The 27,590-nt window shown below is 41.8% G+C and overlaps 1 protein-coding gene across 1 annotated transcript in view; it reads right to left on the minus strand.

Moving 5' to 3' along the window:
* The window catches only part of LOC111644188 (monocarboxylate transporter 1-like), a 28,238-nt gene extending 4,807 nt beyond the window's left edge, over nucleotides 1-23,431 (minus strand). The window contains exons 1-3 of the mRNA XM_023392949.2: nucleotides 23,265-23,431; nucleotides 9,977-10,323; nucleotides 147-290 (exon numbers count right to left, since the gene is read on the minus strand). Coding sequence (XP_023248717.1) covers nucleotides 147-290; nucleotides 9,977-10,193 — 361 coding nt within the window. The 5' untranslated portion in view covers nucleotides 10,194-10,323; nucleotides 23,265-23,431. The remainder of the gene's footprint in view (nucleotides 1-146; nucleotides 291-9,976; nucleotides 10,324-23,264) is intronic.
* Nucleotides 23,432-27,590: the final 4,159 nt, after the last annotated feature.

Here is a 27,590-nt window from a genome sequence, read left to right on the forward strand (position 1 = left end):
ATTTAACACTCAAGAACTCAATCTGCTTCATCAGGACTCTGTTGGGTGAAATCAGTGAAATCACACAAACAAAAGAACATACAGAAATATCACGTGACATCAACTTCAAAGGGAACATTAATGTTGGAAGTGGGTAAAATACTGACCTCCCACTACTCCGATGAAGAAGTAAAGCTGCTCCACAGTGTTGCAGAAGGAGGCCGCGACCAGACCCGACCCTGCCAGACAGCCACCGAGTATAATGATTGGCCGACTGCCGTATTTGTTCACAAGGATACTGCTGATTGGACCTGGAGAGAATGAAGAGAGGGGCGAGACGGAGGACTGATGAATTAGGTTTAGGAACTAAGTATGACGGCAGTGTTGAGTCTCACTGCAACATGTACAAAATAGTGAAAGGTTTGCTGCCATGATATAAAGAAACGCATGAAATCCTTTGGATTTGACTTTAAAAATTAATAAACGATTCAATCATTAAAAGAGTTCCTGATTATTTTTTCTGTAGATCGGTTAATCAATTAACAGGATAAAAAAATGTGTAATCATTGTACATAAGGAGCTGTAACAACTAGATGAAAAATCAACTAGTCGATCGAGAGAAAATTAAGTGGCAACTATTCTGACAGTTAATAATTAGTTGTATCACTATATATATATATGAACATTTTATGTGCAGGTATAATACATGAAGCTGTACTGGTCCTGTTATTACCGCAAATACGATGTTGTTACATCAGCTCACCATTTTGACTGTTCACCAGCAGGTGGTGCTGTGACGGCAAAAATAAAAGCGGGACAGTTACTGATTGTGTAACAGCATCCGATGCATGGAGGTTACAGAGAGAGAGGAGGGAGGGAGGGAAGACGGGAGACTATGTGAGTGAGGAGGAGGGAGGCACTGCGAGGTACAGCACATACTTTTACTGCTAAGTGATACACATATAGATATAAGAAGAGACGTGAAGTGTGAGACGAGAAGAGGCGAGGCGAGAGGAGAGGAGATAAGAGGATGGAGGAGGAGAGGATAGAGGAGGAGAGGAGAGGAGAGGAGGAGTGACGACGTCCACTCTCAGCTTGCGTGCCAGCCTCACTATGAATGGGCCTTCACATGGGTCCAGGCTGACGCTGGCTCTGCTGGATGTGAATACAAAGTAAAAGCCTGAAGAATCTATACAGCAGCTCTGTGTTCAACTGTTGTACAACACACTTTCAAGACTTCCTCCAAGTGTCTTCTCTTGTTGATCACCTGTTCTCTCTGCCTCAGTCGAGACGCTAAAGATCTCTACAAGCTAAATGCTACACTTAGATTTGGAGACCGCCATTTGTGACTCCGTTGAACTGTACTGCGTTATACTGAACAGGCTATTTTTGGGCAACCATCGGCATAAACACAATTAATCAAAAAGATAGTCAGCAGATAAATCAATAATGAAAATGATTGTTAAGTGCGGCCCTAATTATGTGTGACAGAAGCTGGGAAAACTAAGATCGCGGACAGAGAGAGGAACACAAAAATTAACAAAAATTCGACACTATGACTGATCTCAGAGGACACACTTATTCTAGAGTCACTGCCAGGGTTCTCGGATTCGGCCTCCATGTCCTCACAACCAGCTCGTGCCCCTCACACAGACTATGGCGTCTTTGCCCTTGAAAACTTGGCAGCTGACCACAAAGGCCGGGGGCACTCAGGACACACGAGCATTCACTAACGCAATCGCTAAATACCTCTCTCGGACACCTCGTTTCTGTGTTGTCTGTCACTGAGAGTCTGACTGGCTGGCACGGAGCCCTTGTTGGCGGGTTGCCACTTTCGGGGCGGTGGGTTTTTCTACGTCGGAGTCAAACAGGTGATAGAGGAGGCAAAGACGCACTGCAACGCACCAGACTGCCACATTTCTCCTGAGCTCATTGCAGCTTCACTGTAAAGGAAAGCTGAACCTGCACAAAGACAGGAGTGAATGTGCATCCCCTCAACACTCACGCACATATAAACAAATCAGAAGTGACAGTCTTTCTTGCTGTCTGGCAAAACACAAAGAGAGCAGTGAGCAGTGTTCTCAGAGATATTATATAAACGATTCATTCAACCCCCCTCCCTCCATCATTTTGCTCTCTTTCTCTCGGTGAAAGAAAGAACAACACTGTCCTCGGCTTTACACTGGCAGAGCATCCACAAGTGAGCGAGCGCATGTTGGGAGTGAACCAAGCTGTGACGAGCTACTCCTTTGTCTAATTCTAGCATTCATACTTTTGGTTCTTGCAGTGTTCCAGGTTTTATTCTAGAAAACATTTGTTACAGAACAAACGCTCGTGTTCAGCGTCAGTGGCCATGTGAAGTGTATGAGGGAGAGCAGCAGCTGGTGCTGATCAGTCAGGGCGACTAGAAACAAAACAGAAGAGGGACAGGAGAAACAGCTGATTGGATTTGCCCCAACAGTTCCTGAGAATACATCACATTTCTCGACCGGTCACATCGCTCGCAGACCGACGTCCTCCACTTGGTTTGATGAGAAGATCAATATCACTCGTAGCAATATGGTGAATGTAAGGCTATTTGGCGTGGCGCTAAGAAATAGCCCGGCACATGACCTCTTGCAAAACAACATATTGATGATTTTAGACCAATGAAATTAATCAGTGAACTTTAGATTTGCTGATAGTTGGATTTTTTTTTTTTTTTACCTTTGCGCAGAACCAGGCTAGCTGTTTCCACTTGTTTCCAGTCTTAATGCTAAGCTAACCTGTCCTGTCTCCAGCCCTCTACAAAGAAGTTTGTAATGTTCAGTTTTTAGTCGTCAGAAACGTGTTAATTCATTAAATGGTGGTGTTGTACTGGATTGGAATATACTGAGAGGTGTTCCTCATTTTTTCTTCATATCTCTCAGGATATAAGAAACACCTTCTGAACATAGTGCAGCTCAGTTCAACACCACAACCATGACCTCAACGCTAAAGCATAATTAACATCTTTATTACATTATTGGCATCATAAATAGACTTTATGGCAGACCAGTTGTTGGACAGTTGGATTGTGTTAAACTGTGCAGGTGTGCAATAAAGTGTATTGTATGCATTTGAATTGTACACTGGGAATCCAACTTTGACACTAATCTAATGTAATTCTGTTTGGTCATTCATTTGCTCAGACTGGCATAAATCTAAACTCTCCCATCTCCAGACCACGCTCAATCACATCAACATCCCATAACCCCCAAACACTTATCGCATTAAGACAAGCTGGTCCACGCTCACGCACAAACTCTCTCTCTCTCACACACACACGTACATCTGTCTTTCTTCACACACAGGCTCTGTTTCACTCCTACACTCAAGAAAAGCAGAGAAATCCCACAGATCACAAGAAAAGTCCGAGAGAAGTTAGTCATCGACGCCCCTCCACAGCGAGGCTGTGACCGCTGCTATGTGAAGTGACCGAGGGCCCTTTTTTTTTTTTTATCTAACATAGTCGCCTGAAACCAGAGCAACAAAAAAAAAATGAAGGAACATGTTTGTGTTTGTAATTCCACCGCACCTCAAAAGCCATGAGGATTAGGCACAAATGACGGGCCAATTCTGTTTGGTAATCCTCTTGTTCAGCTGTTCCCAGACTGCTCAACGGAGTTATATGTTATAGTATTGCTGAATCTGAATTTCTTTTCTTTTTGTTGTTGTTACTTTTCCATTCCAGGTCACTGAAACAAGCAAAGTAGAGCTTGTATGATGTCATCAGTTTTTTTAACTGAAGGAACTCTGGCCAAGGAACCAAAAGTGGAACCAAGTTCTTCATGGAGGATAAAGATCTATATTTTGTGTCAATGTCGCCAAGCTCAGAGAAAATTTCCCACCCTGGAAAATGGGCAAAGTTACGACTCTGCCAAGTGTGTGGGCGCAGACATAGAAATCTATGAACCGCTCAGGAGAGTTTTTAGGGCTTTTTCAGAGGAGTATGTATGCTGTTATTTTTGTTGTAGTTCATGGTTTTGTATCATATGTGCAACTGTGAAGCACCTTGACTCACTGCAATTAAAATACACCCGTGTTCATTCCTTCCAAATGTACCAAAATGTCCATTTGACTGCTCCCAAAAAGTATTGACATTAGTGCGAAATAAAACAATAAGATACAGCATCCTGTTTATCTGCTCAACAGTGAGGAGCTACCTCAAAGAATATATCCTGCTCCACTACAAGAAGACTTTTGAGACGATGAGCTTGCGTCAGACGCTTGGCATCATTGCTGGTTTACTGCTTTTTCTACTGAAGCGACTTTGAACACTTAGCTACTGAGCTGTGGAGGAGCCCTCTGTTTATCTTTCCCAAACTAGAGCATCCTGGATATTCAGAGAGTTCCCTTGAGAAAGACTCTTCGGTTGAAAAGGCAGCAGAGCCACAGCGCTGGTACTTGACAAAAATGGTAGAAAGTGGTGTGTATTTTGTATATCATGTATCTTCATCGTTGAGCTCCTATTCTTGCGTGTAAACGTGGCTCCTGACTTTGCTTGAACAGCTACAACTCACCAAGTTCAATCAGCACAACCACCAGAAATCCCTTTAAACAACAGATAATAGTTTGAGCAGCTGAAATGTTATTTACTGCATGTTTATAATTTTTCTGGGATAACTGACTGACCCAGCTGTTGGAGGGTGAAACTCCAGGAGAAACACGGTCACAGCTATGACCTAATATGCTTTGTTTTTGTCTGTCTGATCTGCTGGATTTCCCAAATTTTCTAAATGGTGCACAAGAAAGACAGGATACTGAAGCTTACTGAAATCTTGTGACAACAGGGAAGGGAGGGAAGGAAGGAAGACGGGGTTAGCAAGGGTTCTTTTCTTTCCTTCCATGAATGAGTGAGTGTCATTTTCTTTGAAATATCTTCATCCCAAAAACTAAACTAATGCAAACCAAGACATACAAGACATGGGGAATGTTAAAAGACCATTACCTAATGTCTATTTTACACAATTCACTCTTCTGTTGGGTAACATACCTTAAACTAGAATGGTACTCAGTAGAGCATTTACCTTTGCCAAGGCCAAACAATCCTACAGGTCTGAGGAAACCAGATTATTATCTGGATCTGCACCAAACTGTACTAAGACATAGATCTCAACACCATTAATATGTCTGTTTTTTGTTTGTTTTGTTTTTTTATATCAAGATAAACACATTATTTTCTGAGAAATTGACAAAAATGTGTGAAAACGCCCTATCTCGCAATGTTTAGGAAAGAAAAATTCCTGGATCTGCCCATATAACCGGATCTGCTCCGACCTATTTTAACGATTAACACACATCATTGTATTGTTCTTGTCCATATTGAAAACATTATTCAAACATTCACAGTGTGGGCTGGAAACAGTATGTGAACCCCTCGGCTAATGGCTTTAACAGAAGATAACTGGAGTCAGGGATGAAACCAGAATGGAGGTTTGGATTAGAGCTGCTTGAACATTTTTAGTTCGAAAAACATCCGCTGATGTGAATCATCCCTCCAAAGACGATTTCAGAAGACCTGCTGATTTGTATTAAGCTGAAAGGGCCCTATGTACGGTGTAAGAAGGCCACTGCACATCAACAGGAAAACATCATCCCAAAGATTAAGCACAGTAGAGGGAGCATCATGATTTGGGGCTTTGCTGCCTCTGGGCCTGGACAGCTTCTCATCATTCAGAGGAAAATATATTCCCAAGTTTAACAAGGTCCCTTACGGGATCATGTCAGGGCGGCTCCACCCGCTGAAGCTCAGGAGAAGCTGGGTGATGCAGCAGGACAATAACCCTAAACATCAGAGTAAATGTACTACAGAAAGACTTCAGATGAAGAAAATCCACCTTAAGCCAGTAGAGATGCTGTGGACTGACCTGATGAGAAACGCTCACACCAGACATCCTGAGAATATGTCTGAGCTGAAGCAGCTCTAAAGGGAAGAACAGTCCAAACTTCCTCCTGAACAGAGTGCAGGTCTGACCAGCAGCTACTGGAAGAGCTGGTTTGAGGTTTTTGCTTTTTGTTAAATCCAAAGGTTGACTTTGCTTTTTCCATCAGCACTGTGATGGCTGTTCAATGAAGACACTACAGATTATAAATGTTTGTGTGATATTAGCTTGAACACACTGTACTTGTGACTTAGATGATGATCAGATCACATTTTATGACCAATCAATGCAGAAAACCAGGTGATTCCAGAGGGACCACATACTTTTTCTTGCCATTGCACATTGGCAGCTAAAATCAACACTCCTCCTTTATCTTGTTGCTGAGAGTTTCATGTTTCCCAAAAAAAAAAATCCTCAATCAGCTTATTTTAATGGCTCCTGTAAAAGCTGGACTCTCTTCTCTCATCTTCTTCCTCCTTTACCTACGTGCAGACCATCATGTGCATGAACTGGTTCACACTATTAGTCAGCTGTAATCCAACCACGATGAAATGTGGATGAATGTGTGGTTGGTTTTTTTTTTTAGTCTGTGTGTGTACGTGCGTTGCCTCGTGTGTAACCAGCGAGTGAGTAATATGATAATTGATGCCCAGGTTCCTTTAATAAGTCTGACAACTTCCCTCGTCCTACAGTGCGAGCAGCCATAATGCTTGTTAAGAATGACTTGTGAAGCAAGAGGAAAATAAAAAAAGAAACTACTTCAACATCTGGCTCCTGTTATGCAACTTCTCTCCACTCCTCCACCCTGTTCCTCCCCCGGCAGTTCCCTCTCTACTAAATGCCTAAACCGACTGAATACGACTCCGGGCTGGCGCACAGCTCTGAAGAGGATGAATGAGTAAGTGGAAGGAAGAGAAACCATTTCTAGAGACGGAGAGTTAAACTGAGGAAACAGACACAACAGAGTCGAAACGAGATGATGGCGTCTAACGAGCGGGGTCGGCTTGGTAAACACACCGGGGGCAGAGAGAGTGAGGAAAGAACTTGCTTTGTGTCTTGAGATAGAAAGAGAAACCTGAACCGAAACCTACCCTGACCTAACCTGAAACTGGATCAGTCTCTCCCTCTTTCTTCCTGCCTTAACATGTAAATGGAAAAGTCTTTGTTGCAGCAGTGCTAATTAAAAAGGGGTCATTACGTGCAAGTGGTTGTTTTGAAATCATGCAATGTGCCTCACATTCATGCAGCTAGTTATTGAGTGAAAGCAGCATTGCAGACTGAAATATCTCAAAAACCACTGGAAAGATTGACATGAAATTTCGTACATACGTTCATGGCGGCTTCATGGCGCTGACTTTTCCGCTAGCGCCACCTACAGGTTCACATTTGTGGTTTTTAATGAAATATCTTCAAAGCTATATTATGGCTTGCAATGAAATTCGGTATTCATGGCCCTAATGACATTTCAATAATCATGCTAATTATTGATGAATCTGCAGATCATTTTCTTGATTAATCATTTAGTCTACCCAATGTCATAAAACTGAGAAATAGAGGCCATGGTGGACTCGTTTTGTCCAACCAACAGCCCAAAGACGTTCAGTTTACAATCCCATCATTGGAGAAGATGCAACCAGAGAATAGTCGCTGGTTTTGCTTAAAAAATATTATTTTAAGCAAAGTAAACTTACTAAACTCATCTCTTTAGGTTCAAATTACACTGATATAATGTACATAAGACAGAGATGTTATAGGGAAAATGAGGAAATAGAGAGGCATTACACTTTTGCAAGAAAAAACTAATTTCAAAAACGGAGATGTTACAACCAAAGCGGTAACATAACATTTGTCATGAGGAACAAAAACACACCAGAAGCTCATCATAAAAAAAACTGCAGGTTCAGTTTTTTTTCTCCTTTGTATTTTGTTTTAATTGTGTTTTCATGCCTTCTGCTAAAGCAAACTGTAAACCCTGCAATTAAGATTAAAGATTAAATGTAGTCATTAATTCAATGTGTGCTCTCTGCCATTTTTCTCTGGCAACTTTAGTCAGATTACAGCAGAACAAATATCTTCTTCTTTTCATATCTCTCTTGCAAGCTCTCCAAAGTATCCATTTCCCATATTGTCTCCGGCCCAGAGTCTTTTCTAAGCTGTGAGAAAGCTCTGAATGAATGGAAGAGATGTGGGACTGATAGAGGAAGAGAGGAGAGTATAAGAGTGTAAGGAGCGAGAAAGAAAAAAAAAAGAGGCTGGTTTGCTTTTGTTTTGCTTCAGTGAAGGGGGAAAAACGAGGAAGATAGAACCTCCCAAAGAAACGTCATGCTCAAGCCCTGACAAAAAGAGCAGTCTTAAAATAGTACGAGTTACGCAGACGTAAATATCAACAAATCCTCGTCTGGCAACTGTGTTTCGCTTACTAACAAACAGGGGAAGGAAACACTACAACCAGGCCTGAACACCAGTAAGAGAAAGGATTTAAACAGCTTAGTTTACAACCCACTATTACACTCCATCCTTTTACAACTTATAAAATGTATAATTCTGCCTCAACTTTTCCCTCCTGCTTTTATTGTTATGCTACAAACTATGGAGTATGGCCTCTGAGTTTGTTTTGGTGTCACGATTATTACATAAAACAATTCTCCAGGAGCGGTTAGCCGCAGCCCTAAAGCCAATATACAGTACTTCTATGTGCCAAAACATTATGACCCCTCACAGATGAAGCAAATTACTTTAATTGATTATCTTGTACTGGTTCGTGGAGCCAACATGTTAGATGCTGGAGAGATGGTCAGGTGTAAAGACCGCAGAGACTTTGACAAAGGCCAAGTTATTTTGGCCACATCACTGGGTGAGAGTAGCTCCACCTTACAACTTACAGGATGTAACAGCTCTGCTGCTAACGTCTTCACGCCAGACACCACAGGGATCCCCTCAGAGGTCTGGTCACAGCAGGTTGGAGCAGTTTACGTGGCACGAGAAGAACCAACAGTATACTACGCAGGATCGCTCCTAATGTTTCAGCTCATCAGTGTAAACCTCTTAGTAATAAAGTCAAGGATGTAAATGTTGTCAGAGCTGCCGCCATCAAATATTGACTTAAGGTCTCTGTTTGCAAAGATTCGTCTTCACTTTGACATTAAAGAGTGTTTTTTTTCAGTCAACCAGTGACTAAAAGTGCACGAATGTCAAGTGTCAGTCAGATGTTATAAAACAATAAAACATGAAAAAGACTTGAGGTTAAATTAAACGCTTCAGTATTGCCAACATTTCAATATCCCATGATTATTAATTATGGAAAGTGAAGTCACAATATAGACACATAAAAGACCTCTATAGCTCTAAAGATGTGTTACAGTTCATATGATTGTGAAGCAGAAGTTCACTGTTCTTAATCTGTGACCTAATGTGTGTGTTTTTGCAGTCACTGTTTATTGGGCAGAAACACCCAGTGTACAGACAACACACACCACCTACATGTGCGTGTTTGTGTAACAGCTCAGAGCAAAACTGGCTTCAAATGAATGAATCCAGCTCTTGTTTTTTTTGTTTGTTTTGTTTTCCGTGTACGTGCATAATGTCACACAGCTCAGGTTAAGTGCCTGTTTAGTCCTGTAATATAACAAATCTTTAAGCTTTCTTTCACTTTCATCAGCCTCTGGTTGGATGTGATGCTGCAGATTTGAAAGAGCAGCGATTTCAATTATTACTTACATAACTAACAGTGTTATAATGAGCTGCAGGAAGTGGAAGGTTTAAGTGGCTACCATTGATTTTTTTTAATGACTGGCAAAGTTTACTCAGCTGTAGCTAATCAACTGTTGTCTGTTAAATATGCTCCCTGTGTGCCAGGGTCTGCACGATTTATCGACCAAGAGAGGAGGACACACAACTCTGTGCATCATGGAGACTGATAAAAAAACAACACTGGGAGGTTTATGTTGCTCTAAAGCAAAATATCTACCTGCTGAATCTCCAAAAAAATGGAGGAATATAAATAAATGAATAGTGAAACAACAGACAAATGTTTTCTGTAACACTACACTAAAAATTAATTAAATTACACACACACAAACACACACGCCACTCACCTCCAGCGTACATGACAGCCAGCATGATGGAGGAGATCCAGGACACCTGACTGGGCGTGGCACTGAAGATGACCTCTATCTCTTTGAAGAACACTGTGATGGATTTGGGGAAGGCATAGGAGAAGCCAATGGAGATGAAGGCTCCCACCACCACAGCCCAGCCCCAGCCACCTTCAGGAGGAGTGTACCCTACAGGCCCACCCAATGTTGGAGGCATGTTTGCTCGCGAGGAAGAAGAAGAAAAAGAAGCAGAAGAAGAAGAAGTCGAATGCCTCTGCTGGACGACAGCTGAGCTTCAGAGGACTGGAGAGGGCTGGACCAGCTGAACTGGGATCAGGACTGAATACCTGCGGGGGGAACAGAGCAGAGAGATGATTAAAATCAACATAGATGGTGGGCAGGCATTTTTATCTACTTAGACTGACACAGAAAAATATGGAAGAAGGAAACTAAATATTTATGTTTGTGATCATTTCTTAAATGGCAACACCAGGTCCTGTCATGGTGTGAAAGAGCATCTGTTCCGGGCTGCACGCCAACATACCAGCAGTGGACAAGGAGTAGACGTGTTTACCTTACAGACCCAAACACAAGCAGTAGACCATGAGAACTTTGGTGTGAGATGTTAAGTTCAACTGTTGTAGGTGTAGAAACAGACAAAAACACTGAGCACAGTGGGAAAACTTAACTTCCCATTGTTAAATATGCGTTTTACTCAATGGTGTCAATCAAAGTACAGTCTCCGTATCAGTACTGAAACTGGCCTTTTTTCACTGCAGACATTTGACTTGTCACACCAGGAAAAACACTAAGGAAGGTTCAGTTTTATACAAGTCAGCCAGTAGGAACACAGCCAGCATGCACAATACCCGGACCCTGAAACTGAAGCAGATAAATGCCATTCAAACATCTTTTTACTTTATTATGTATATCTGTGTTTTTCCTAATGTAACGTGTCTAAACATCTTCTGTTGCACTAATATCCATCAGTAAATGTTGTATGTTGGTACTGGCTTCACTAAAACAGAACACTTCGTGCACTTTTTTTTCTAATTTTTTAAACAAAACATCCTCATCTACATAAAACATTTATCAATTATCAAAATAGTTGCTTATTCATTTTTTTTAGGCTGACTAATCCTTGCAGCTCTACTCAGGTCTGGATCCACTCCCCTCCTGATCCCTATGTTTCTCCCACTCTGTGCATTGTGTATGCATTAGTTGGTAATTAGCTCAAGACTGCTTTACAAGATGGGCCTCGACATTATGTAATAGGCCCAGTCTCCTTAAAGCCCTTGTAATGTTTTTGTGGTGCATTCAGCACCAACAAACATTTATCAAAGATATCAAAGAGCCTTGAGGCTTTGACTCTACTCACAAGAGCCACAGTCCCAGTCCCAATCCAATATCCAGATTTATAAAATCATTTTGAATCTGAACAGGTCACTACAGTTCAAATATTTACCCCCGCCCCCCACGCTCAAATGAATGTGGGGCTGTTGAATAAAAAGTGACAGATTGCTGGTACTGACCCACATTAGGCAGGAGCTTTAGGAACCAGTTCTTGAAGAATTCAGCAATTTAATCACACTCATGTAAAACACTATCCCAACTGCAACCAGGAAATTTGGTTGAAGGTCAATCAAGTTTGCACTCAGCAGAACTCACTAAAAATAAATGGCGGTGAGCAAAGTGATTGTAAAAATAACACAAACAGCCCCTGAAGGCCAACGACTGCCTGACTGACAGCTCGGCCTCACCTCACCTCACAGCGTGCTCTTCCAAGCAGCTGGTAACCAAACTGTTTTCTGTCTAACGCTGAACTCACTGTAGCATTTGATTAAATCACTGACGTACGTTTCCAGCTCAGCACTTCCTGCGCTTCTTCATTGAATGACTCCATCTAAATGTCCTCTTTTCCATTTAGGCAACAAATAACTGAGCTATTTATGGTCTGACATCATCTTTGCTACTGTTTGGGCCATTTGCCTTAAATTGGCTCTAGACTATAAATCTACAAACCACACTGGGACTTTGCGTGTGGGTACTGTGTGGGTATGCTTCTGTATATTTGAAGAAAAGCTCAGTAAAGCTATGTTAGTGACAAAAAACAAGGAACCAAAGACTGGACTTTTTACATTACTCAATCAATGTCTGCAGGGAAAAGAAAAACTTGCTGGGGTGAAACGGGAAAACAATATGTCCTTGTATTAACTAATGAACAGCTAGGCGTCATGCGGCCTTACATGGCATTTAGCCTGGATCGTGCTGTAAACAACCATGCTCCACCAATCATTACACCGTCAGCAGCCTGTTACAGTAACTGGTTAACTCATCTCTGTGGTCACATTGCGCCGAGACAGCTCGGGCTGCTGATGCTCATTTCACATACTTCAAACTGCATGGCTTTCACTTCCGTCTGCTGCCTGTTTTGAAACCATTTTTAGGGATTAACACACATGCCTGTCTGAAACATGTATGCACGAAGATACATACAGAAAGAACGTTTTAAATCTGCCTGCCTGCAGCTCTGCTTTAATTTGATTTAAGAATATTTGTTTCTAGTTGCAGGACGGATCTCATGATATCAAAGCAGCGATATCATCCGGTTGTTTTGCATTTCCTTCCTTCATTTAGTTTCAGTTCATTCCTGTACACTATGAAAATCATCATCTATACTTAGACCTGGATTAAGTGATATCCATGTTATTAAAACTAATACTCAATTAAATTACTGCTTAACATCAAAGAGTCACTAACAGAAACAGAGAATAACCACCCTCCTCTCCAGTGCTATGCAGCTTTTATTTTTTTCTGCATGTATATGGACTTTTGAGTCGAGTCCTACAACAACTCCCTTAAAAACACTGAATTAAAACTATATTGACCCTAACCCAGCAAGGAAGCTGTGACTGCTGCCCAGCATAAACCAACAGAGCCAACACAAACAAGTCACTGGTGAGAAACATTATCAGGGTTCTTCCCAGACAAAGCTGTGTGATATATAGTGGATTCAGTCGCAGGATATTTTGGAGGAGCTCCATGCTCTTCAGTAAAATAACTCACTGATCAGTCAGTGACGCAGGTACAACGACTTTATTGACAATATCTGCATTTAAACAAAACAATTCAATGCGACCATATTTGGGATAAACTTGTATTCAGCTGCTGATTATATAACTGACTGCAGCCTGGTGTTTGTCAAGCGACGTCGTTAAGATTTCCTCTGCTCGTCTCAGAAAATCCCACCTGACTCTAAGGGCATTGTAAATTTCACCAGTTTCTGAAAGCACATTTTCAATCTGTGCAATAATGTTTTTTTTTTTTGCAGGCCTGTAGTTAGTTTTAGCCAGGTTTACCTTAACAATCTGCCAACAGTGTGTAGATAAGAATGCTGAATTCATTAAGAAACATGCTTTTTGATTTGACTGAAATACCCAGACATACCAGTCGACCCACATGTTGCTTTGGCATGAGGTTTGTGTAAGTCAGTGGTGGTATGTGGTCGGTGTCACTCACGTGTGGTGAGTTATCACATCACTGCTTAAGCACCAATTCAAAACGCTCATGGGGGAAGATGAGTTGGTGGAAATAATACCTTAACACATCCCTGCTGGTCTGCCAACATGTGACACATGTCATGTACTGTGCGTAGCAGACGGGTTACATTTCTACATACACTGAAACAGATCTGTGCTCTGTGCACCTGCTGTGGTTCCTCAAGATAGAAGCCAGTGCATTCAGACCAACACCATCCAGTTTTACCTGCACAAAAATAATTTGACCTGATGATTTAGTACATAGCTGGACTTGAACTTCTCTGCACATGCACACACGCCCACACACAAATTCACAATTGGCAAACTCACAATGCATTACTGCAGACTGAGTCATGATGACTGCAAAAAGTTTGATTCAGGTCCCATGAATCTGATGGAACATCAGAAAAGAAAGATATAATTCAACAGAATTCGAGGCTTTAACCCTGGAAAACACAAGAACTCACACAGGGTTACTCAGAGTGAGCTAGACAGCAAAAACACACTATTAAAAGTTGTTTTATTCCTAAATATGTATATTGTAAAATATAACCAAATTTCTCTGGTAAGTCCATTTAAATCATGATTTTAATGATGTGAAAAATCATAACTTAGGCAGCGAGTATCAACAAACAGACGGGTGACGTCAGAAACCAAACAGTCAGCACACCCAGAGCATACAGGCAATTCCACTTCCGCTTTACTTGTCTGCGCTGATGATATCAGATACCACCCATCCACATTAGCAACCAAACAGCTGGCTAAGACACAGCACCAACCTCCAGATGAACCCCATCAGTCATGAAATAACATACTTTGAGTTGGCCGGTCCTCACGTCTTGTGGGTAATCGGGAACTCAGACCCTTCACACCACAGCATCGCCACGGAAATCAACTCCGACGGTCAATGTGTGGCATGTGTATTCAGCAGAAAATGTAAGTGTCCTTGGTCAGAAAGCCAAGTCTCAAAACCTCCCAACAGTTATTCAACCCTGAGCCCAGTCCAGAAGCTTCATGTTATACAACAGGCGAGACGAGCAACTGACCATCCCTGAAATTCTGGAGGGTGGCCATTAAATCTAAGTAAATGTCATAGTATCTCACACCCTGCGGCGCTGGGATTTAATGTATAATGACCTTAGAACAGAGTAAATTACGTATTGCAACGGGTCATCCAGGGGCCACAGAATAAGACTGGCAAAGACTCTCATGCTGGCCCTCTCATGTTGCTCACAGAGCTGTTTACCACACAGCCCATCCTACATCTTGCTGACCTCACTAACACACAGCCATGCATACTGTCACATGCTTGTGCAAACACTCTTCCATTTCTTACTCGGGCTGTCACTGAAGCTCTGCTCTGATCTGTTACACTGTTAAAAGGGGAAAAAACAAACATGTGACTTAATGTGCTGCTGATCAAATCTCTGATCAGAGAACATCTAGCAACAGAAACAAATCCCAGAGAGGCAACCCACACATCACTGCTGACTGAACCTGCAGTACGCTAAGCATCAGGTGCTGACGTCGTTCACAGTATGGTCTTCCTATACTGAGGAGGGAATGTGATGACTATAGGTGTAACGCTGCAGCCAGCCCTCCTTTAGCTTTGACGTGGAGCCCTCAGGACAAGGCCCGGATTTAAAACACACAATATACTTTTGGAACTGGTACTTTTTTCAGGTTTGAGTTAATCCAATGTACACTTCCCAGTAATAACTGACAACTGACAACTGTGTTGGGACTTGTTTTTGTTGGCAGATGTTCTCCGATCAGTGATTGGATCAGACGTGTAACTCATTTACTTCCTTTAAATCTCTTCTTAAAAAGCACTGCAGCTTTGTCTTGGCCTTTGGTAATGTTTCATACATGCTTTATTTATATTGTTTTATTTGCCAATTATTGTTTTTACATATTTTATTGACTCTCTTCACTTGAAATGAAAAGAGCATTGAAAACAAATATTCACGAAAATTTAGACTGTATATGCATTTTTTCAGGCTACCGTTTGGAGTTTAATGAATGGAAAATCACAAATCAAACAAAGCATGTTCTCTACTAGGGCATCAAAGAAACGTGCTGCCTGCCAGACGTAAGGAAGGAAGCTGGTGTCGGCGGTCTGATCATGCGTATTCAGGTGACCTCTTTTTTAGATCACATAAGGAAATCATGTTGTATTTTTTTAAGTCACTGTTGCATTAATGTCCTGCTGAACCAGAACAAGGACCAGATCAGGAAGACAATAGCTGCGATGCAATGACGCCGTTAAAGGTTTCTAAAAGGAGAAATCTGAACTATAAATGATCATAATGCGTCCATTGTATTATGGTGTATTCAAGTGTGACAACAAGAATGAAACTAGAATTACCGCATTGCAGTTGTACGCCTCCGCTCACCAGTAAAGTTTCAGTTTACATCCACATCTGTCTGCACTCACACCACGTGTAGTGAAGACTTGGAAGGAATCGAATTTAACGTTTTTTTGCCTCGCCTTTGTTAAGCTTTGTTGGCGTTCTTCTGCTGTACATCTACGGTATGAGTGTTGAGGAAGAAAATACACATCCTGTAATGTAAACTGGCTTGCACCTAGAAATAACCCTATAACCCCACTGATTCGACTCCTTGATCCTTGATCAAGGTGATACTACTTACCTTAAACAAGTACCCTTCCCTGTTTATTATCAACCACCGTCTCCCTCTTCCCTCTTACATCACCAACGCTTCATTGTCTTAACAACATCTTACCTGTGCATATGTTTATTCAGTCTAGGGGCCCTGTCTGCCCTATCCATACATATGCTGATCTAGTCTAAGGGCCCTTCCTGGCCCAACTATGGATATGCTGATCCAGCCCAAGACCCCCTCCTACCCCCTGATAACTGGAACCAAGGTGCTACACTACAAGACCTCTGATAAACATGACCTTTTGTTATAACTTCCTTTCCTGTCTGACCAAATGTCTGTAACCCCAGGTATATGCAAATACAGTTGTCCATCCTTTGTCTTTCACTGTATAAGTGTCCCCCTGCCCTACACTCGGGGTCAGTCTACTGCCTCACACCAGCTCTGTGTCAGTTGGCTCACCGTATCCTGGGGTACCATTAAACTTACTTACTTCTCTACAGCAAACTTCAAACTAAGGACTTGAGTGAATTTTTTTCAACAGTGTGTAAGCTCACTGAGAGAAACGACGAAGTTGTAGCCATGATAGTAGACGACGCTTCAAATATGGAGGTTGGTGCAAAAAGAAGCTACACATTCCAAAACATGGCTGCTTCACACAAGTCTTCAATGCAGCATCACAAAAGATCTATACAGTCACCACGGTTTCAAGGTGGGAACCAAGATTAGTGTCACCAGTTCAGTGTGTCATTCATTTTTGACCTTCAAGATTCTAATCAGTTCATCTTTGAGCCCAAGTTGACATTTGTGACGGATGTAATGATATTCCCTCCAGACATTTCTGATATATTGCGTTCACAAGACTGAGATGGATGGGTGGTCATAGTAACCTTGACCTTTGACCACCAAAATCCAATCACTTTATCCTGAAGTCCGAGTGAATCTTTGTGCCAAATCTATACTTATTCCATCTTAGAGAGCAACTTAACACCCCACTTCAGCTCGCACACTCCCCCTTCACAAATTCAAAAAATGCATTCAAACCCAGACTCACATCGCCGCCCAACCCCAGCCCCTCCGACTACTGACACCCCCACCCTCTCACCGCTCAGACTGTTCCTTCAGTGTCCCTCTATCTTTCCACCAGACTTTCCACACCAGTGTGCTGCAGCTGTTTTCATCCGTGTTGATGCCAAGATATTACGTCTTGCATTTGTCCAGAACCCATGAAACTGTAGTTACATGCTCTCATTTTAAAGTCTACGGAGAGCCAAAGTCATGATGTCCGTCTGTAACTCAACGCAATCTCTCATTCATTTCTAAAAAAATGAAGCGTGTTCCTGGGAGTTACTGTCTAAAACAAATCCGCTTCAATACAGCAGCTGTTAGAAACTTGAGACCTTTGTGACAGTTAGACAATGATTACTTTCATCAAACTTTCAAACTCACCAATGCTCTCTCATTTTTCACTTCATTTCATTTTTTCAATTTTCTAGTTGTAATCTTCAATGTGTATAAACTTCAACACTGTTAGCTCCTCTCTGTGTTCATTGGAACACATGAACCGAGCGCCACGACATACTGTTGAGACAGGCTCTGACCCAAGGCTGGATTTTTAGCTATTAGCGTAGTTAAAAATGCCAGTGGGATTTTGAATTAGGTTTTCCTTCGTCTGGAACAAACCCGACGTTCTGGTTCGTCTATACCGGCTGGTAACTGTTGCTGTGAAGAGTTTTTTTTAAAAAGCGGCTGACATGTAAAGCATTGACAGTCGACCAGTGTCTACACGATCACTGATGGCCAAGAATGTGGTTGATATTTGAACTTAGCTTAACTTAGCAAGGGAGATGTGACTGAATGGTAGGGAGGCTGTAAATTTGCCCTAAACACTATAAACACAGACGGACACTGCGATCTCTTTTTATGTCTCACAGACAGAATTACCACATTTTCTTAAATAAAAGGCAAATAACTTTCTTCACTATCCTTTAACTAGACAACCTCATACACACAGCTTAACTGGACGACAGTCACCAAGGGAACAGGGAACCATCCAAAATTCAGAAGTGAATGCAATGTCCTTATACCTAGCTTTAAACCATTGGTCTATTTGACCAACATGCAACCTTGTCTGGGACTGACTTAAGACCAGGAGCTGTCTGTGAACTTGGGAACAGAAAGGTAATTGAAGGACAAAGCTGACATGGAAAAAAAAATGGCCCTCACAATAACTCATGGGGAATGAACAGGGTGGGGAAGTAGGCCATAGCGAGGCCCATTTTAGCAGCACTCTCAGGACAAGATGTGCTAATGCTTCCAAAGAAAAAAAACAACATGGCATTTCACACAAAGAATGTGAGAAGTTTTATTTTGTGTTTATTTATTATTTTGACTGTGTTCCTAAATTTAATTGACCATTCGTCAAACAGCTTTACAAACATAGCTAGGTAGTCAGAGAAGATCGATACTCTAACGTATCACATCATTCTGTGATATAGTGTATATCGCAGTACGCCCCCAAACAAGGTTATGTGTCTGTGTCTTAATGTCGTGTGTTTCTGTTGCTGTTTTATTAATACTTTTATTTTGCAAATAATATATCTGCTATCCACCTGTGGTAAATAATAATAATAACAATAATAATAAATAAATAAATAAACACACACTACTATGAATTTTCAGTTATAAATCTGTCACTTTTATCATTGCAAACATTATGTACTGTGTGAAAACGGGCAGGTTAACATCCATAGGAAATTACTTTGCTTCAAGAATGTCCAGTGTAGGAGCTCATTTACCTGGAGGCACCCTGGAGCGGAGCACAGCACGATGTAGACATTTTTTGGGAGTTTTATGTGACACAGACAGAACAGACATCAGCTGGACCAGTTAAAGTGGAAAAGAGACAGAGGAGGAATGTGATTTCCAGTTTGGAGCTGGCTCTTAATGGGAAGCAGGCTTCACCAGAGGGAACGGATTTATGCCCCCATGTCCCCTGAGGTGTCACTGCTCTCTGCTGGAGTGTAGTTAGTTAGGTGTGTGTGTGTGTGTGTGTGTGTGTGTGTGTGTGTGTGTGCGTGTGTGTGTGTTTGTACCAGTAAAGCAGGACAACTCCTGAAGGAGTTATCAATGAGGCCATTCATTCTGCAGTATAACAAACGCTCCCTTTACCAAAGTGTGTTCAGGGGCTGGAGTTACCTGAAATCACTTAAACAACAAATAATAGTTTCAGCAGCGGAAATGTTACAAATTTTACAACAAATACACATGTGGCCAAGTTTATACTGAGTGGTTTATACTTTTTCTTTGTTAACTGACTGACCCAGCCATTAGAGGGTCCATCTCCAGGAGAAACACTATCACAGCTATGATTAAGATGCTCTGTCTCTGTCTGAACTGCTGGATTTCCCAAATTTTCCAAACAGTGCACAAAAAAGACAGGAAACTGAAGCTCATTGAAAACTTGTGACAACAGGGAAGGGGAGGGAGGGAAGGAAGACGGGGTTAGCAAGAGTTCTTTTCTTTCCTGCCATGAATGAGTGAGTGTAATTTTTACAGAGTCATCATGACTGCGAAATATCTTCACCACAAAAACTAAACTTTAATAAACACCAGGTAATAAAAGACATGATGAATGATAGGACATTACTTAATGCCTGTTTTGCAAACTCTCAGCTTCTGCCGGGCTCTCGCATTATAAATTTGTTCTCTCCAGCCAAAAAGCTGTGTAATGCTTGACAGCTTAACACTAATGACCACTTAAACCTCATAGGCATGAACTAACGTTGATGTGTCCCCATACAGTATATCCCTCTCTCCCACACGTCTGTAATCCTGAGAACACTGTATGCACATACACACAAATCCTTGCATGTGCAGTTGTGCGTGACCTGTGCATGCACACAAACAAACACACACACACACACGGCCACACATGAAGGAACAGGCTCCGGGAAACAGATTTAATATGTTGGTTATGCCTTGTGGCCATGTGACAAACTTGTTTGTCCCAAAAGCTTGTGCAAGCGTGCCTGCACACAGACATAAGATCTGTTTCTCACGGCAAACATAGAATATGGAAATATGATTGAAGAGAAATGTCAATTGCACTTCATCTATTCAACTTCCACTATTGGTCAGAGGATTATTTTCTCCATTGTCCCATTAATTGTTTGGTCAACAAAATATCATAAAACAGAGAAAAATGCCACAAATATTTCCTAAAACCTGAGTTGACATATTCAAACAGCCTGTTTTATCCATAACCCAAAAGTTTTCATCTTACAATGATAGAACATCAAGGAAACGAGCAAAGGATCATTTGGAGCCAGTGCACATTTTGCATTTCTGCTGAAAAAATATGGCTTTTATTTGATTGTAACTTGTTGTTGATTACTTTTCTGCTCACGACTCGACTCGTCATTTAACTGACTAACTGTTTTAGCTCTAGTTATGGCTTGGCATCAAACTTCAATAGTGTTATGGACCGACCGAATCAGTTTGACACTATCGAGGTTAAAAAAATCCCTTGTCAGTTGATACCAAGATCTAATAACGCTGGTGGTTGGCTGTTTATTTACACCAACACATATGAGCGTGTAAAGAGTATGTAAAACTAAAAATTTGTACCGTAATGCGTGTAGTAATTTTCTTTTAGTTGTACTAAATTCGATAAAATTGGTATCGAAAAAAGTATTGTTATGAATTGGTATCAAGTCAAGGTATCGATATCAGTAGTACTGATACTGAAAAGTTTTGAATGATACCGAGCTCTTGCTCGAGTGTAAACCAGCCCCTCCCCAATATACACATGTGTTTAAAGCCAATCTACCATGCAGCCATTCTGCAAGGTGAAAAATATAGTTTGAAAGCTCGTTTTCATTCCCCCAAAACCCAATGTTATCTGTCATACAGTGAAATGTGCCTGGTTAGCTTTTGAATTCATTTTCCTATGAACTGGAGATGAACATATTCAGACATATGCGCGCCACACATCTGATTCTACTTGTGACATTCCCTCCTAATCAGTACCATGTTTCCCGTCACACACACGTACAGTAAAAAAGAGAAGCAACATACACGACGTCTCACTGATGCACCGTGAATGTTAAACAAACATCCACGTAATATATTTCTTAAATTATAAAGTCACAATTCTCTGCTCATAAATTCCAGATAGCACAGGTCATACTACTGCCTATTGCTATGGAAACCAGCCAACAATCACACAAATAGTAATAGGCAAGGAAAGGAACAAGTCAGCATTATTGAGAGTGCAGCGTCTGAACTTTTCCTGGCATATCCTCGTCAGTGACAAGTCGTAACAATAAAGATTAGGTAAACAGTAACAGTGAAGATTGCACAACGTACTTGTGCATCTGCAGCCTTGATTGCCAGAACTAGTCGGGAATATAAAAACACATGGAAACAGCAACTGGATATGTTAGTTTCAGAACAGCTCCACTAACCAAATGAGCCAGCACCAGAGGGCAGTAATGTGTGGTTAAAGTACAAAGAAGCAAGTAAATGGGAGCCTTTTAAAACAGTATCTCATTACATGAGACACTTAGGTCTGAAATCCTACAATAAAAAAATCATTAAGGGCTAAAACTTGACTTTACACATTGATTCATCTGCTCCAGCATTTTACAAATGATGTTTTACTGACACCCAGAGGGAAATATTCAACTGTCAGTCCTCCGGAGAGGTCGGATTTCAGAGGACAACACCACTGAAGCTGGTACATTCGTGCACTCACCAAAGGAAACTTCAACATGACACCAGGTAATATACTTGTCTTTCTACAGGTCACCCTGCCACCGCAAACGGAAAATGACATAGCATTCACTCGCTTTCTGCACCACACTTAGAGAATATATCCCCTGGTTACACACTTATTAATAGACAACAAGCAGCTCTGGTTGTTTTAGGACAATGGGGATTGCATGGGAGGCCGCACGTGTGGCTGTCGTGTGATCTTCCCATTGAGCCCTGGCCCTCAAAGAGCCGCCATGTGAAACTCATTCAGCTCTGTGTGCAGAATAGATCACACATTAGGCCGCGGTCAAATGCACTGCTGCACCCACTGGAAATCACAGCTATGGCTCAAGATCCCCAACTCTCTACTCTGTGTGTCAACCCCAGTCCGTGACCTGCAGCAATGGATGGATTACTGAGTGGGCATACCCAGGGGCAGGGGGGCCCCTGGGTATGCCCACTCAGTAATCCAGTAAGGGAGAGGGCAGAGTAAGGGCAGGGGGGCCCTTACTCTTTAAGCCCTTGGGGCAGAGCCACTGCATGTTGTAAGATTTCATATTTTATGTTGGAACATTTAATAAAGATGACGACAAAAAGACACAAAACAACAAGTACAATGGGATGCAAAATAGCCACAAATACAGGGAGGCATGAAACAAACAGAAATGCAAAATGACCACAACAACATGCAATGTCCAGACCACAGTGATGCTACACAGCTATAAAGAGACATAAAAATAACTATATGTGGTCATATATGTATTTTTATATAGGGACGTAAAACAACTACGCAAGAACCACAAAAAAATAACATAACACTGAGTCCTGGTGCAGCTGCAAAACAACTACACATGTCATTTTGTGTCTCTTTCAGTCTGGGTGTCTTTCTCCTGTGTAAGGGGGGGGGGGAACCCTTCCTTACATGCCGGAGCCCTGGACCCCATTGTGTCACAATCCGTCCATGCCCGGAGCGACGGGCTGTCAAACAGCATCAGGCTGGTCGGATGCGACAGGGCAGCCTCACCGATTTTTACGTGTGAATGTAAAAATAGCGGCAGCATCACGCCACAGTGAATGAAACCACGTCGGTTCAAAAACTGCCGTATGAAGCCGGGTGTTTTAATCATGTGCGCTCCGGGATATTGAAATGAAACATTAACGACGGCGGAAGCAGAGAGGATAAGCTGGGGGCACACGTACAGCTAATAATAATAATGGAGGCGCGGACCGGGGCTAATTTACAACTTCACTGTTCATTCAGAGGCAAGTTGAGATGTGGACCGTAAAAAAAAAAAGAGCCGTTTTATTCAGCCGCAGCCTCTTTGTCTCGACACACCACGCCGTGGACGCTGAGTCCACTGTTCACTTACTGCGACTGCTCCGCTGGGTCCGCTGGGTCCGCTGGAGGCTCGGTTCGGCGGGGTGAGTGTCTCCCGGATGCCCTTGGTCGTGATAATGGCTCCACGTTGAATAGCAGCAGCTCAGGCAATCACACACACCAGTATACCCCTGGATGTGGGGATGGCTCTGTGACCACTGCGCATGCGCACGACAGACCTCCTGCTTTCAGCAGCAGTGGAGGAATCTGAGAATATGCACGTGCGTGTGGAGGGACGCTTAGCTAAAGTTTATTGTACAGGCTAGTCAGCAACAGTTTTAGGTATGGAAGAAAATAATTACTTTAATAAACATTTTTAGAAATATTATGACTGATGTCATAAAGAACCATTAATCGAAGAATCTGTCTGTCTGAAACTTTCTTATAATTATCATATATAATAAGTATGATAAAGGTGGTAAGTTATAATTTTTGCTAACTTTGTAAACTGTACAAATAATTCAGGAAGTCATTTCCAAGTCTAGGACCCAAAGAGACTTTATCACCATTGTATCTACATCTAGATCTGGAACAATAACAAGAAAAGCATTTGAAGTCTCAGGAAATGAGGAGGAATATAACACTGCTGTCTTTCAATAAAATGCACTCCTCACTCCTCACACTCCCAGCCTCAAAACTGCAGTTGAAGCAACACTTCTCTGGCACAGACTCAATCTTGGGAAACTCCACAAACTTCTGACCTTTTTTTTTTTTCATCATCATATTATGCAGTTTCCTCAGTTTTCTGTGTCCACCACCTGCTCCATGTAAGGTCAACACAGGTCAGAAATATAGTGTTGAAATCCATCTTTCTCTGCCTCTTCTGTGCAAGCAAGATGAAAAAAACTGTTGCATGACCTGTGAAGAGGAGAAATGACAGCAACACAGATGCGACACACCTACCAGGGCAAGACCGGCTGTGCTGCTGACACGGACAGCACATAACCATCAGATTAAAAAGAGTTTTGAAAACATTATTTGCACCTGCTTCCCGCACTCTGTTTCCCTTTTTATCACTAATATCTGTTACTGTAGCCAGTGCCTCAAAAATAAAAGTACTGTATGTACTGTATAGGTATATGTTTGTTGTTCCTTTTACATGAACAGAATGAAGAGGAAACATTTACAGTGACTTTCCCGCCCCTCCCCAACAGTAAAGAAACAACTGTTAGTCAATGCTTCTTTATTTTTGGAGGCGAGACCAGATATGGTTTATATTAGAATATTTAAAACTGTTAATTTGGCATTCACTTACCACACTGAATAAAAATTGTACCTTTAATGTATAGTTTATTATTGCCATGAACCAGGGCGTTAAATTTGGGTCATTTTTACTCATTTCCCGACTGGATCCCACCTATTCAAAAGTTTGTAAACACCACCTCTGCTCATTTTCACAAGAATATAAAAATGTAAAACATGTTTTTCTGCCAAATGAATATGGGCTTGGATATTATATTTTTTTTTTTAGGTCTTTTCCCCTGTTGTACACTCCCACCCGCAGCAGACAACAAGTCACTCTCAAGCTAAAGCACAGGACATTAAATTAACATTCCATCCTCAAGCTCCACTAAAAAAAAAGAAATCACATGCTCTCAACCCTGTAACAGTAAATACAATCGGACCTACCCCTGTTTACTCACAGAAAAAGTTCAAACTCTTTGCTCCTCGCTTGGGAAAATGATCTGAGCGTCTGGAGCGGCTCTACCTGTATAATGTGCTTTTGTTTCATTACTGCGGCCACCGCCATCTTCTGTCAAATGTTTCCAGCTGACAGCATGTGAGGATGCTTTTGGCACAGCGATGTGACAGTCCCTAATTGGAATATTCAGTCTGTTTCGGCTAATGAGGATGAGGAAGAAGAAAAGGGGGACGACAGCGGCAGAGTTGAGTCTGGATGAGTTAAAATGGGAGGAAGAAGAACTTTTGTGTGTCTTTAATGAGTGAATTGTCTTTATATCCCACATCAGGACGGGACTAGTGAGATACCCACAATTTAGCTCGCTTCAGTAGGATCCCCTCCAACCAGGCAGCTGATTTTATCCACAATATTTATCTGGCCCCACACCCTGCAACAGACAGGGAAGGCCGAGCTGTTTGGCTAATGGGTGTCTCTATCTATTCACAGGGCTCAAGACAATAAACAGTTGGGGACACACACTCCTGTTTTTTGGGGGGTTTTTTTGCTTCACCACAGACTTCAGAGCCAATGGAAGAGGGGGGGGGGGGGCTAAAGAGAAAAAAAACTGAGGGGGATGGGAACCACAGTAGAATCTGGGAATGAGAAGCAGGTTTTGCTTTGGGGAGGTTTCAGCAGGAGGTTCTGGGTGTTAGGGAAGCGCGCTGTGAGTGAAAACAGTGTTTGTGTGTTCGGGATGATCTCCTTCTGCTTTCACAATCTTCTCTCCTCACACAAGGGGATCTCAGTCATTTTAGCATCCTGAGAACAACATTGTCACAGGGACAGTTTCTATTAATGCCACATAAACTTTGAGACCATAAAAAAACCGCTGTGCAGAGTCCAACACACATGCTCCTATTAAAGTAACAGACAGACACACACACACACACACACACAGATAAGAGCTCTCTCTTGCCCGATTACTTAAGTTTATCTGAGACTGGATTTCCTTCTGACACACACACACACACACACACACACACACACACACACGTTAATTGTGGACAGCCTTACCCAATCCCTAACCGTGACCTTGACCAGGACCTCAGACATGGTGTTTTGCCTCACAAGGACCAGACTATGGTCCCCATGAGGATTACTGGTCTGGGTTTAAAAAAGATAACAAGGTGACTCACACACAAGCTCCTTCACCACAGTGAGACTGGGTTTCCTGCATGTTCCAGATTATTTTAGCAATAAAAGCCTGTTACCAGGTAAAACAACCTTCCACAATCACTGTGACAAACTGCTGTAGCATCATATTACCTTTAATACTACTATTACTACTACTACTACAAAGACACAGCATAAAAAGACAACCACGCATATAAAAACAACAGAACAATACATGCACACAACAGCAAAAAATATACATATACAATCATCTTTACGGTAAAAACACAACGAGTCTGGCAGTCAGAGTCTATAAGAATGAGGTCAAAAGCTGAAGGTGTCAGCAGACTGAATATGAACTGAAAGACTGCTCCAAAGCCGAAGAGCCAGTACAGTAAAGGATCATTCACCCCTTGACTTTACCCTGGATTCAGGAACAGCTAAAAGGCCTAACCCAGAAAATCTCAGGGTCCTTTTGGGACAGTAAGTTCACTGATGTACTCTGACTGAAGTAAATTTGTTGCACTCTTAGGGGATTATAATTTCCCCCCCGTTTAATACACTGTCAAAAGAAGAAGACTTATCCTGTGTCTCAATTGGAGTTTGGATAGGCAAGTGTTGTCTCAAATCAAACACTGCTATAGTGCACTCACTGGAAATGACGATCGCAACGTGTGACTGCGACTGTCGCCTGCTAAAGTCAGCAACCCTAACCTGCTCACAGCACCACAATACCACAATACCAATATGATGATATCTGATATTCAGCAGGTGTAATGTTAATGATAATCACCATCTAAGTTGGGCTAACATCTTCTCATTAACACTAAACACAAAGTGCGGCTGAGGCTGATGGGAAATTAGTTCTGCAGGTATATGCAAAATGAGCTGCAAGTGAGAGAAATTAGGAGGCAGTTATTGGAAGTTAGCAACAGGGACTTAGATCAATCACTGGACAGACTAAATGCCCTCCATTAGCTTTGTGCTTGTGCTTTGAGCTGCTGTAACCTTAGTATGCTAATATGCTCCAAATGACAAAATTACCATACTGATGTTTAGCAGATGTAATGTTCACCTATTTGAGCTTAATCAAAATGTCATTCGTTCTGCAGGTATTTGCTCATGACCAAAGTGTTCGACAAAATGACATTTTGATCTGATGATGTCAATGGACGAAAAGTCAGAGGATCAAAACTTATTAAACTTCTTTCTCTTGAGGCCATTAATGTTTGTGCAAAATAACATGACACTGCACTGAGCGGTTGATATTTCAGTCTGGACCAAAGTGGGAGAATGACCAACTTTCACCCGCAGATAACAAGTGCATGGAGATCAACACAAAACATTGCACTGTTTGTTTATGTCTGTATGTACAAATTGAGCCAGTTTTTCTTGCGTGGATTCAACAAGTAGTGACGTCTTTTGTGTGAATGGATAGTTTTTCTAGGTCATCCAGCTCATGTCAATGCTGGAAACTGGTTGAACTCCCAGTATTGATCTATTTATCTCGCCCACTCTGTGGCC

Source organism: Seriola lalandi, unplaced genomic scaffold (genome assembly GCF_002814215.2).
Source record: "Seriola lalandi dorsalis isolate HSWRI2012SDOR001 ecotype SW California unplaced genomic scaffold, Sedor1 jcf7180002054927, whole genome shotgun sequence".
In the NCBI taxonomy this organism is placed as follows: Eukaryota; Metazoa; Chordata; class Actinopteri; order Carangiformes; family Carangidae; genus Seriola; species Seriola lalandi.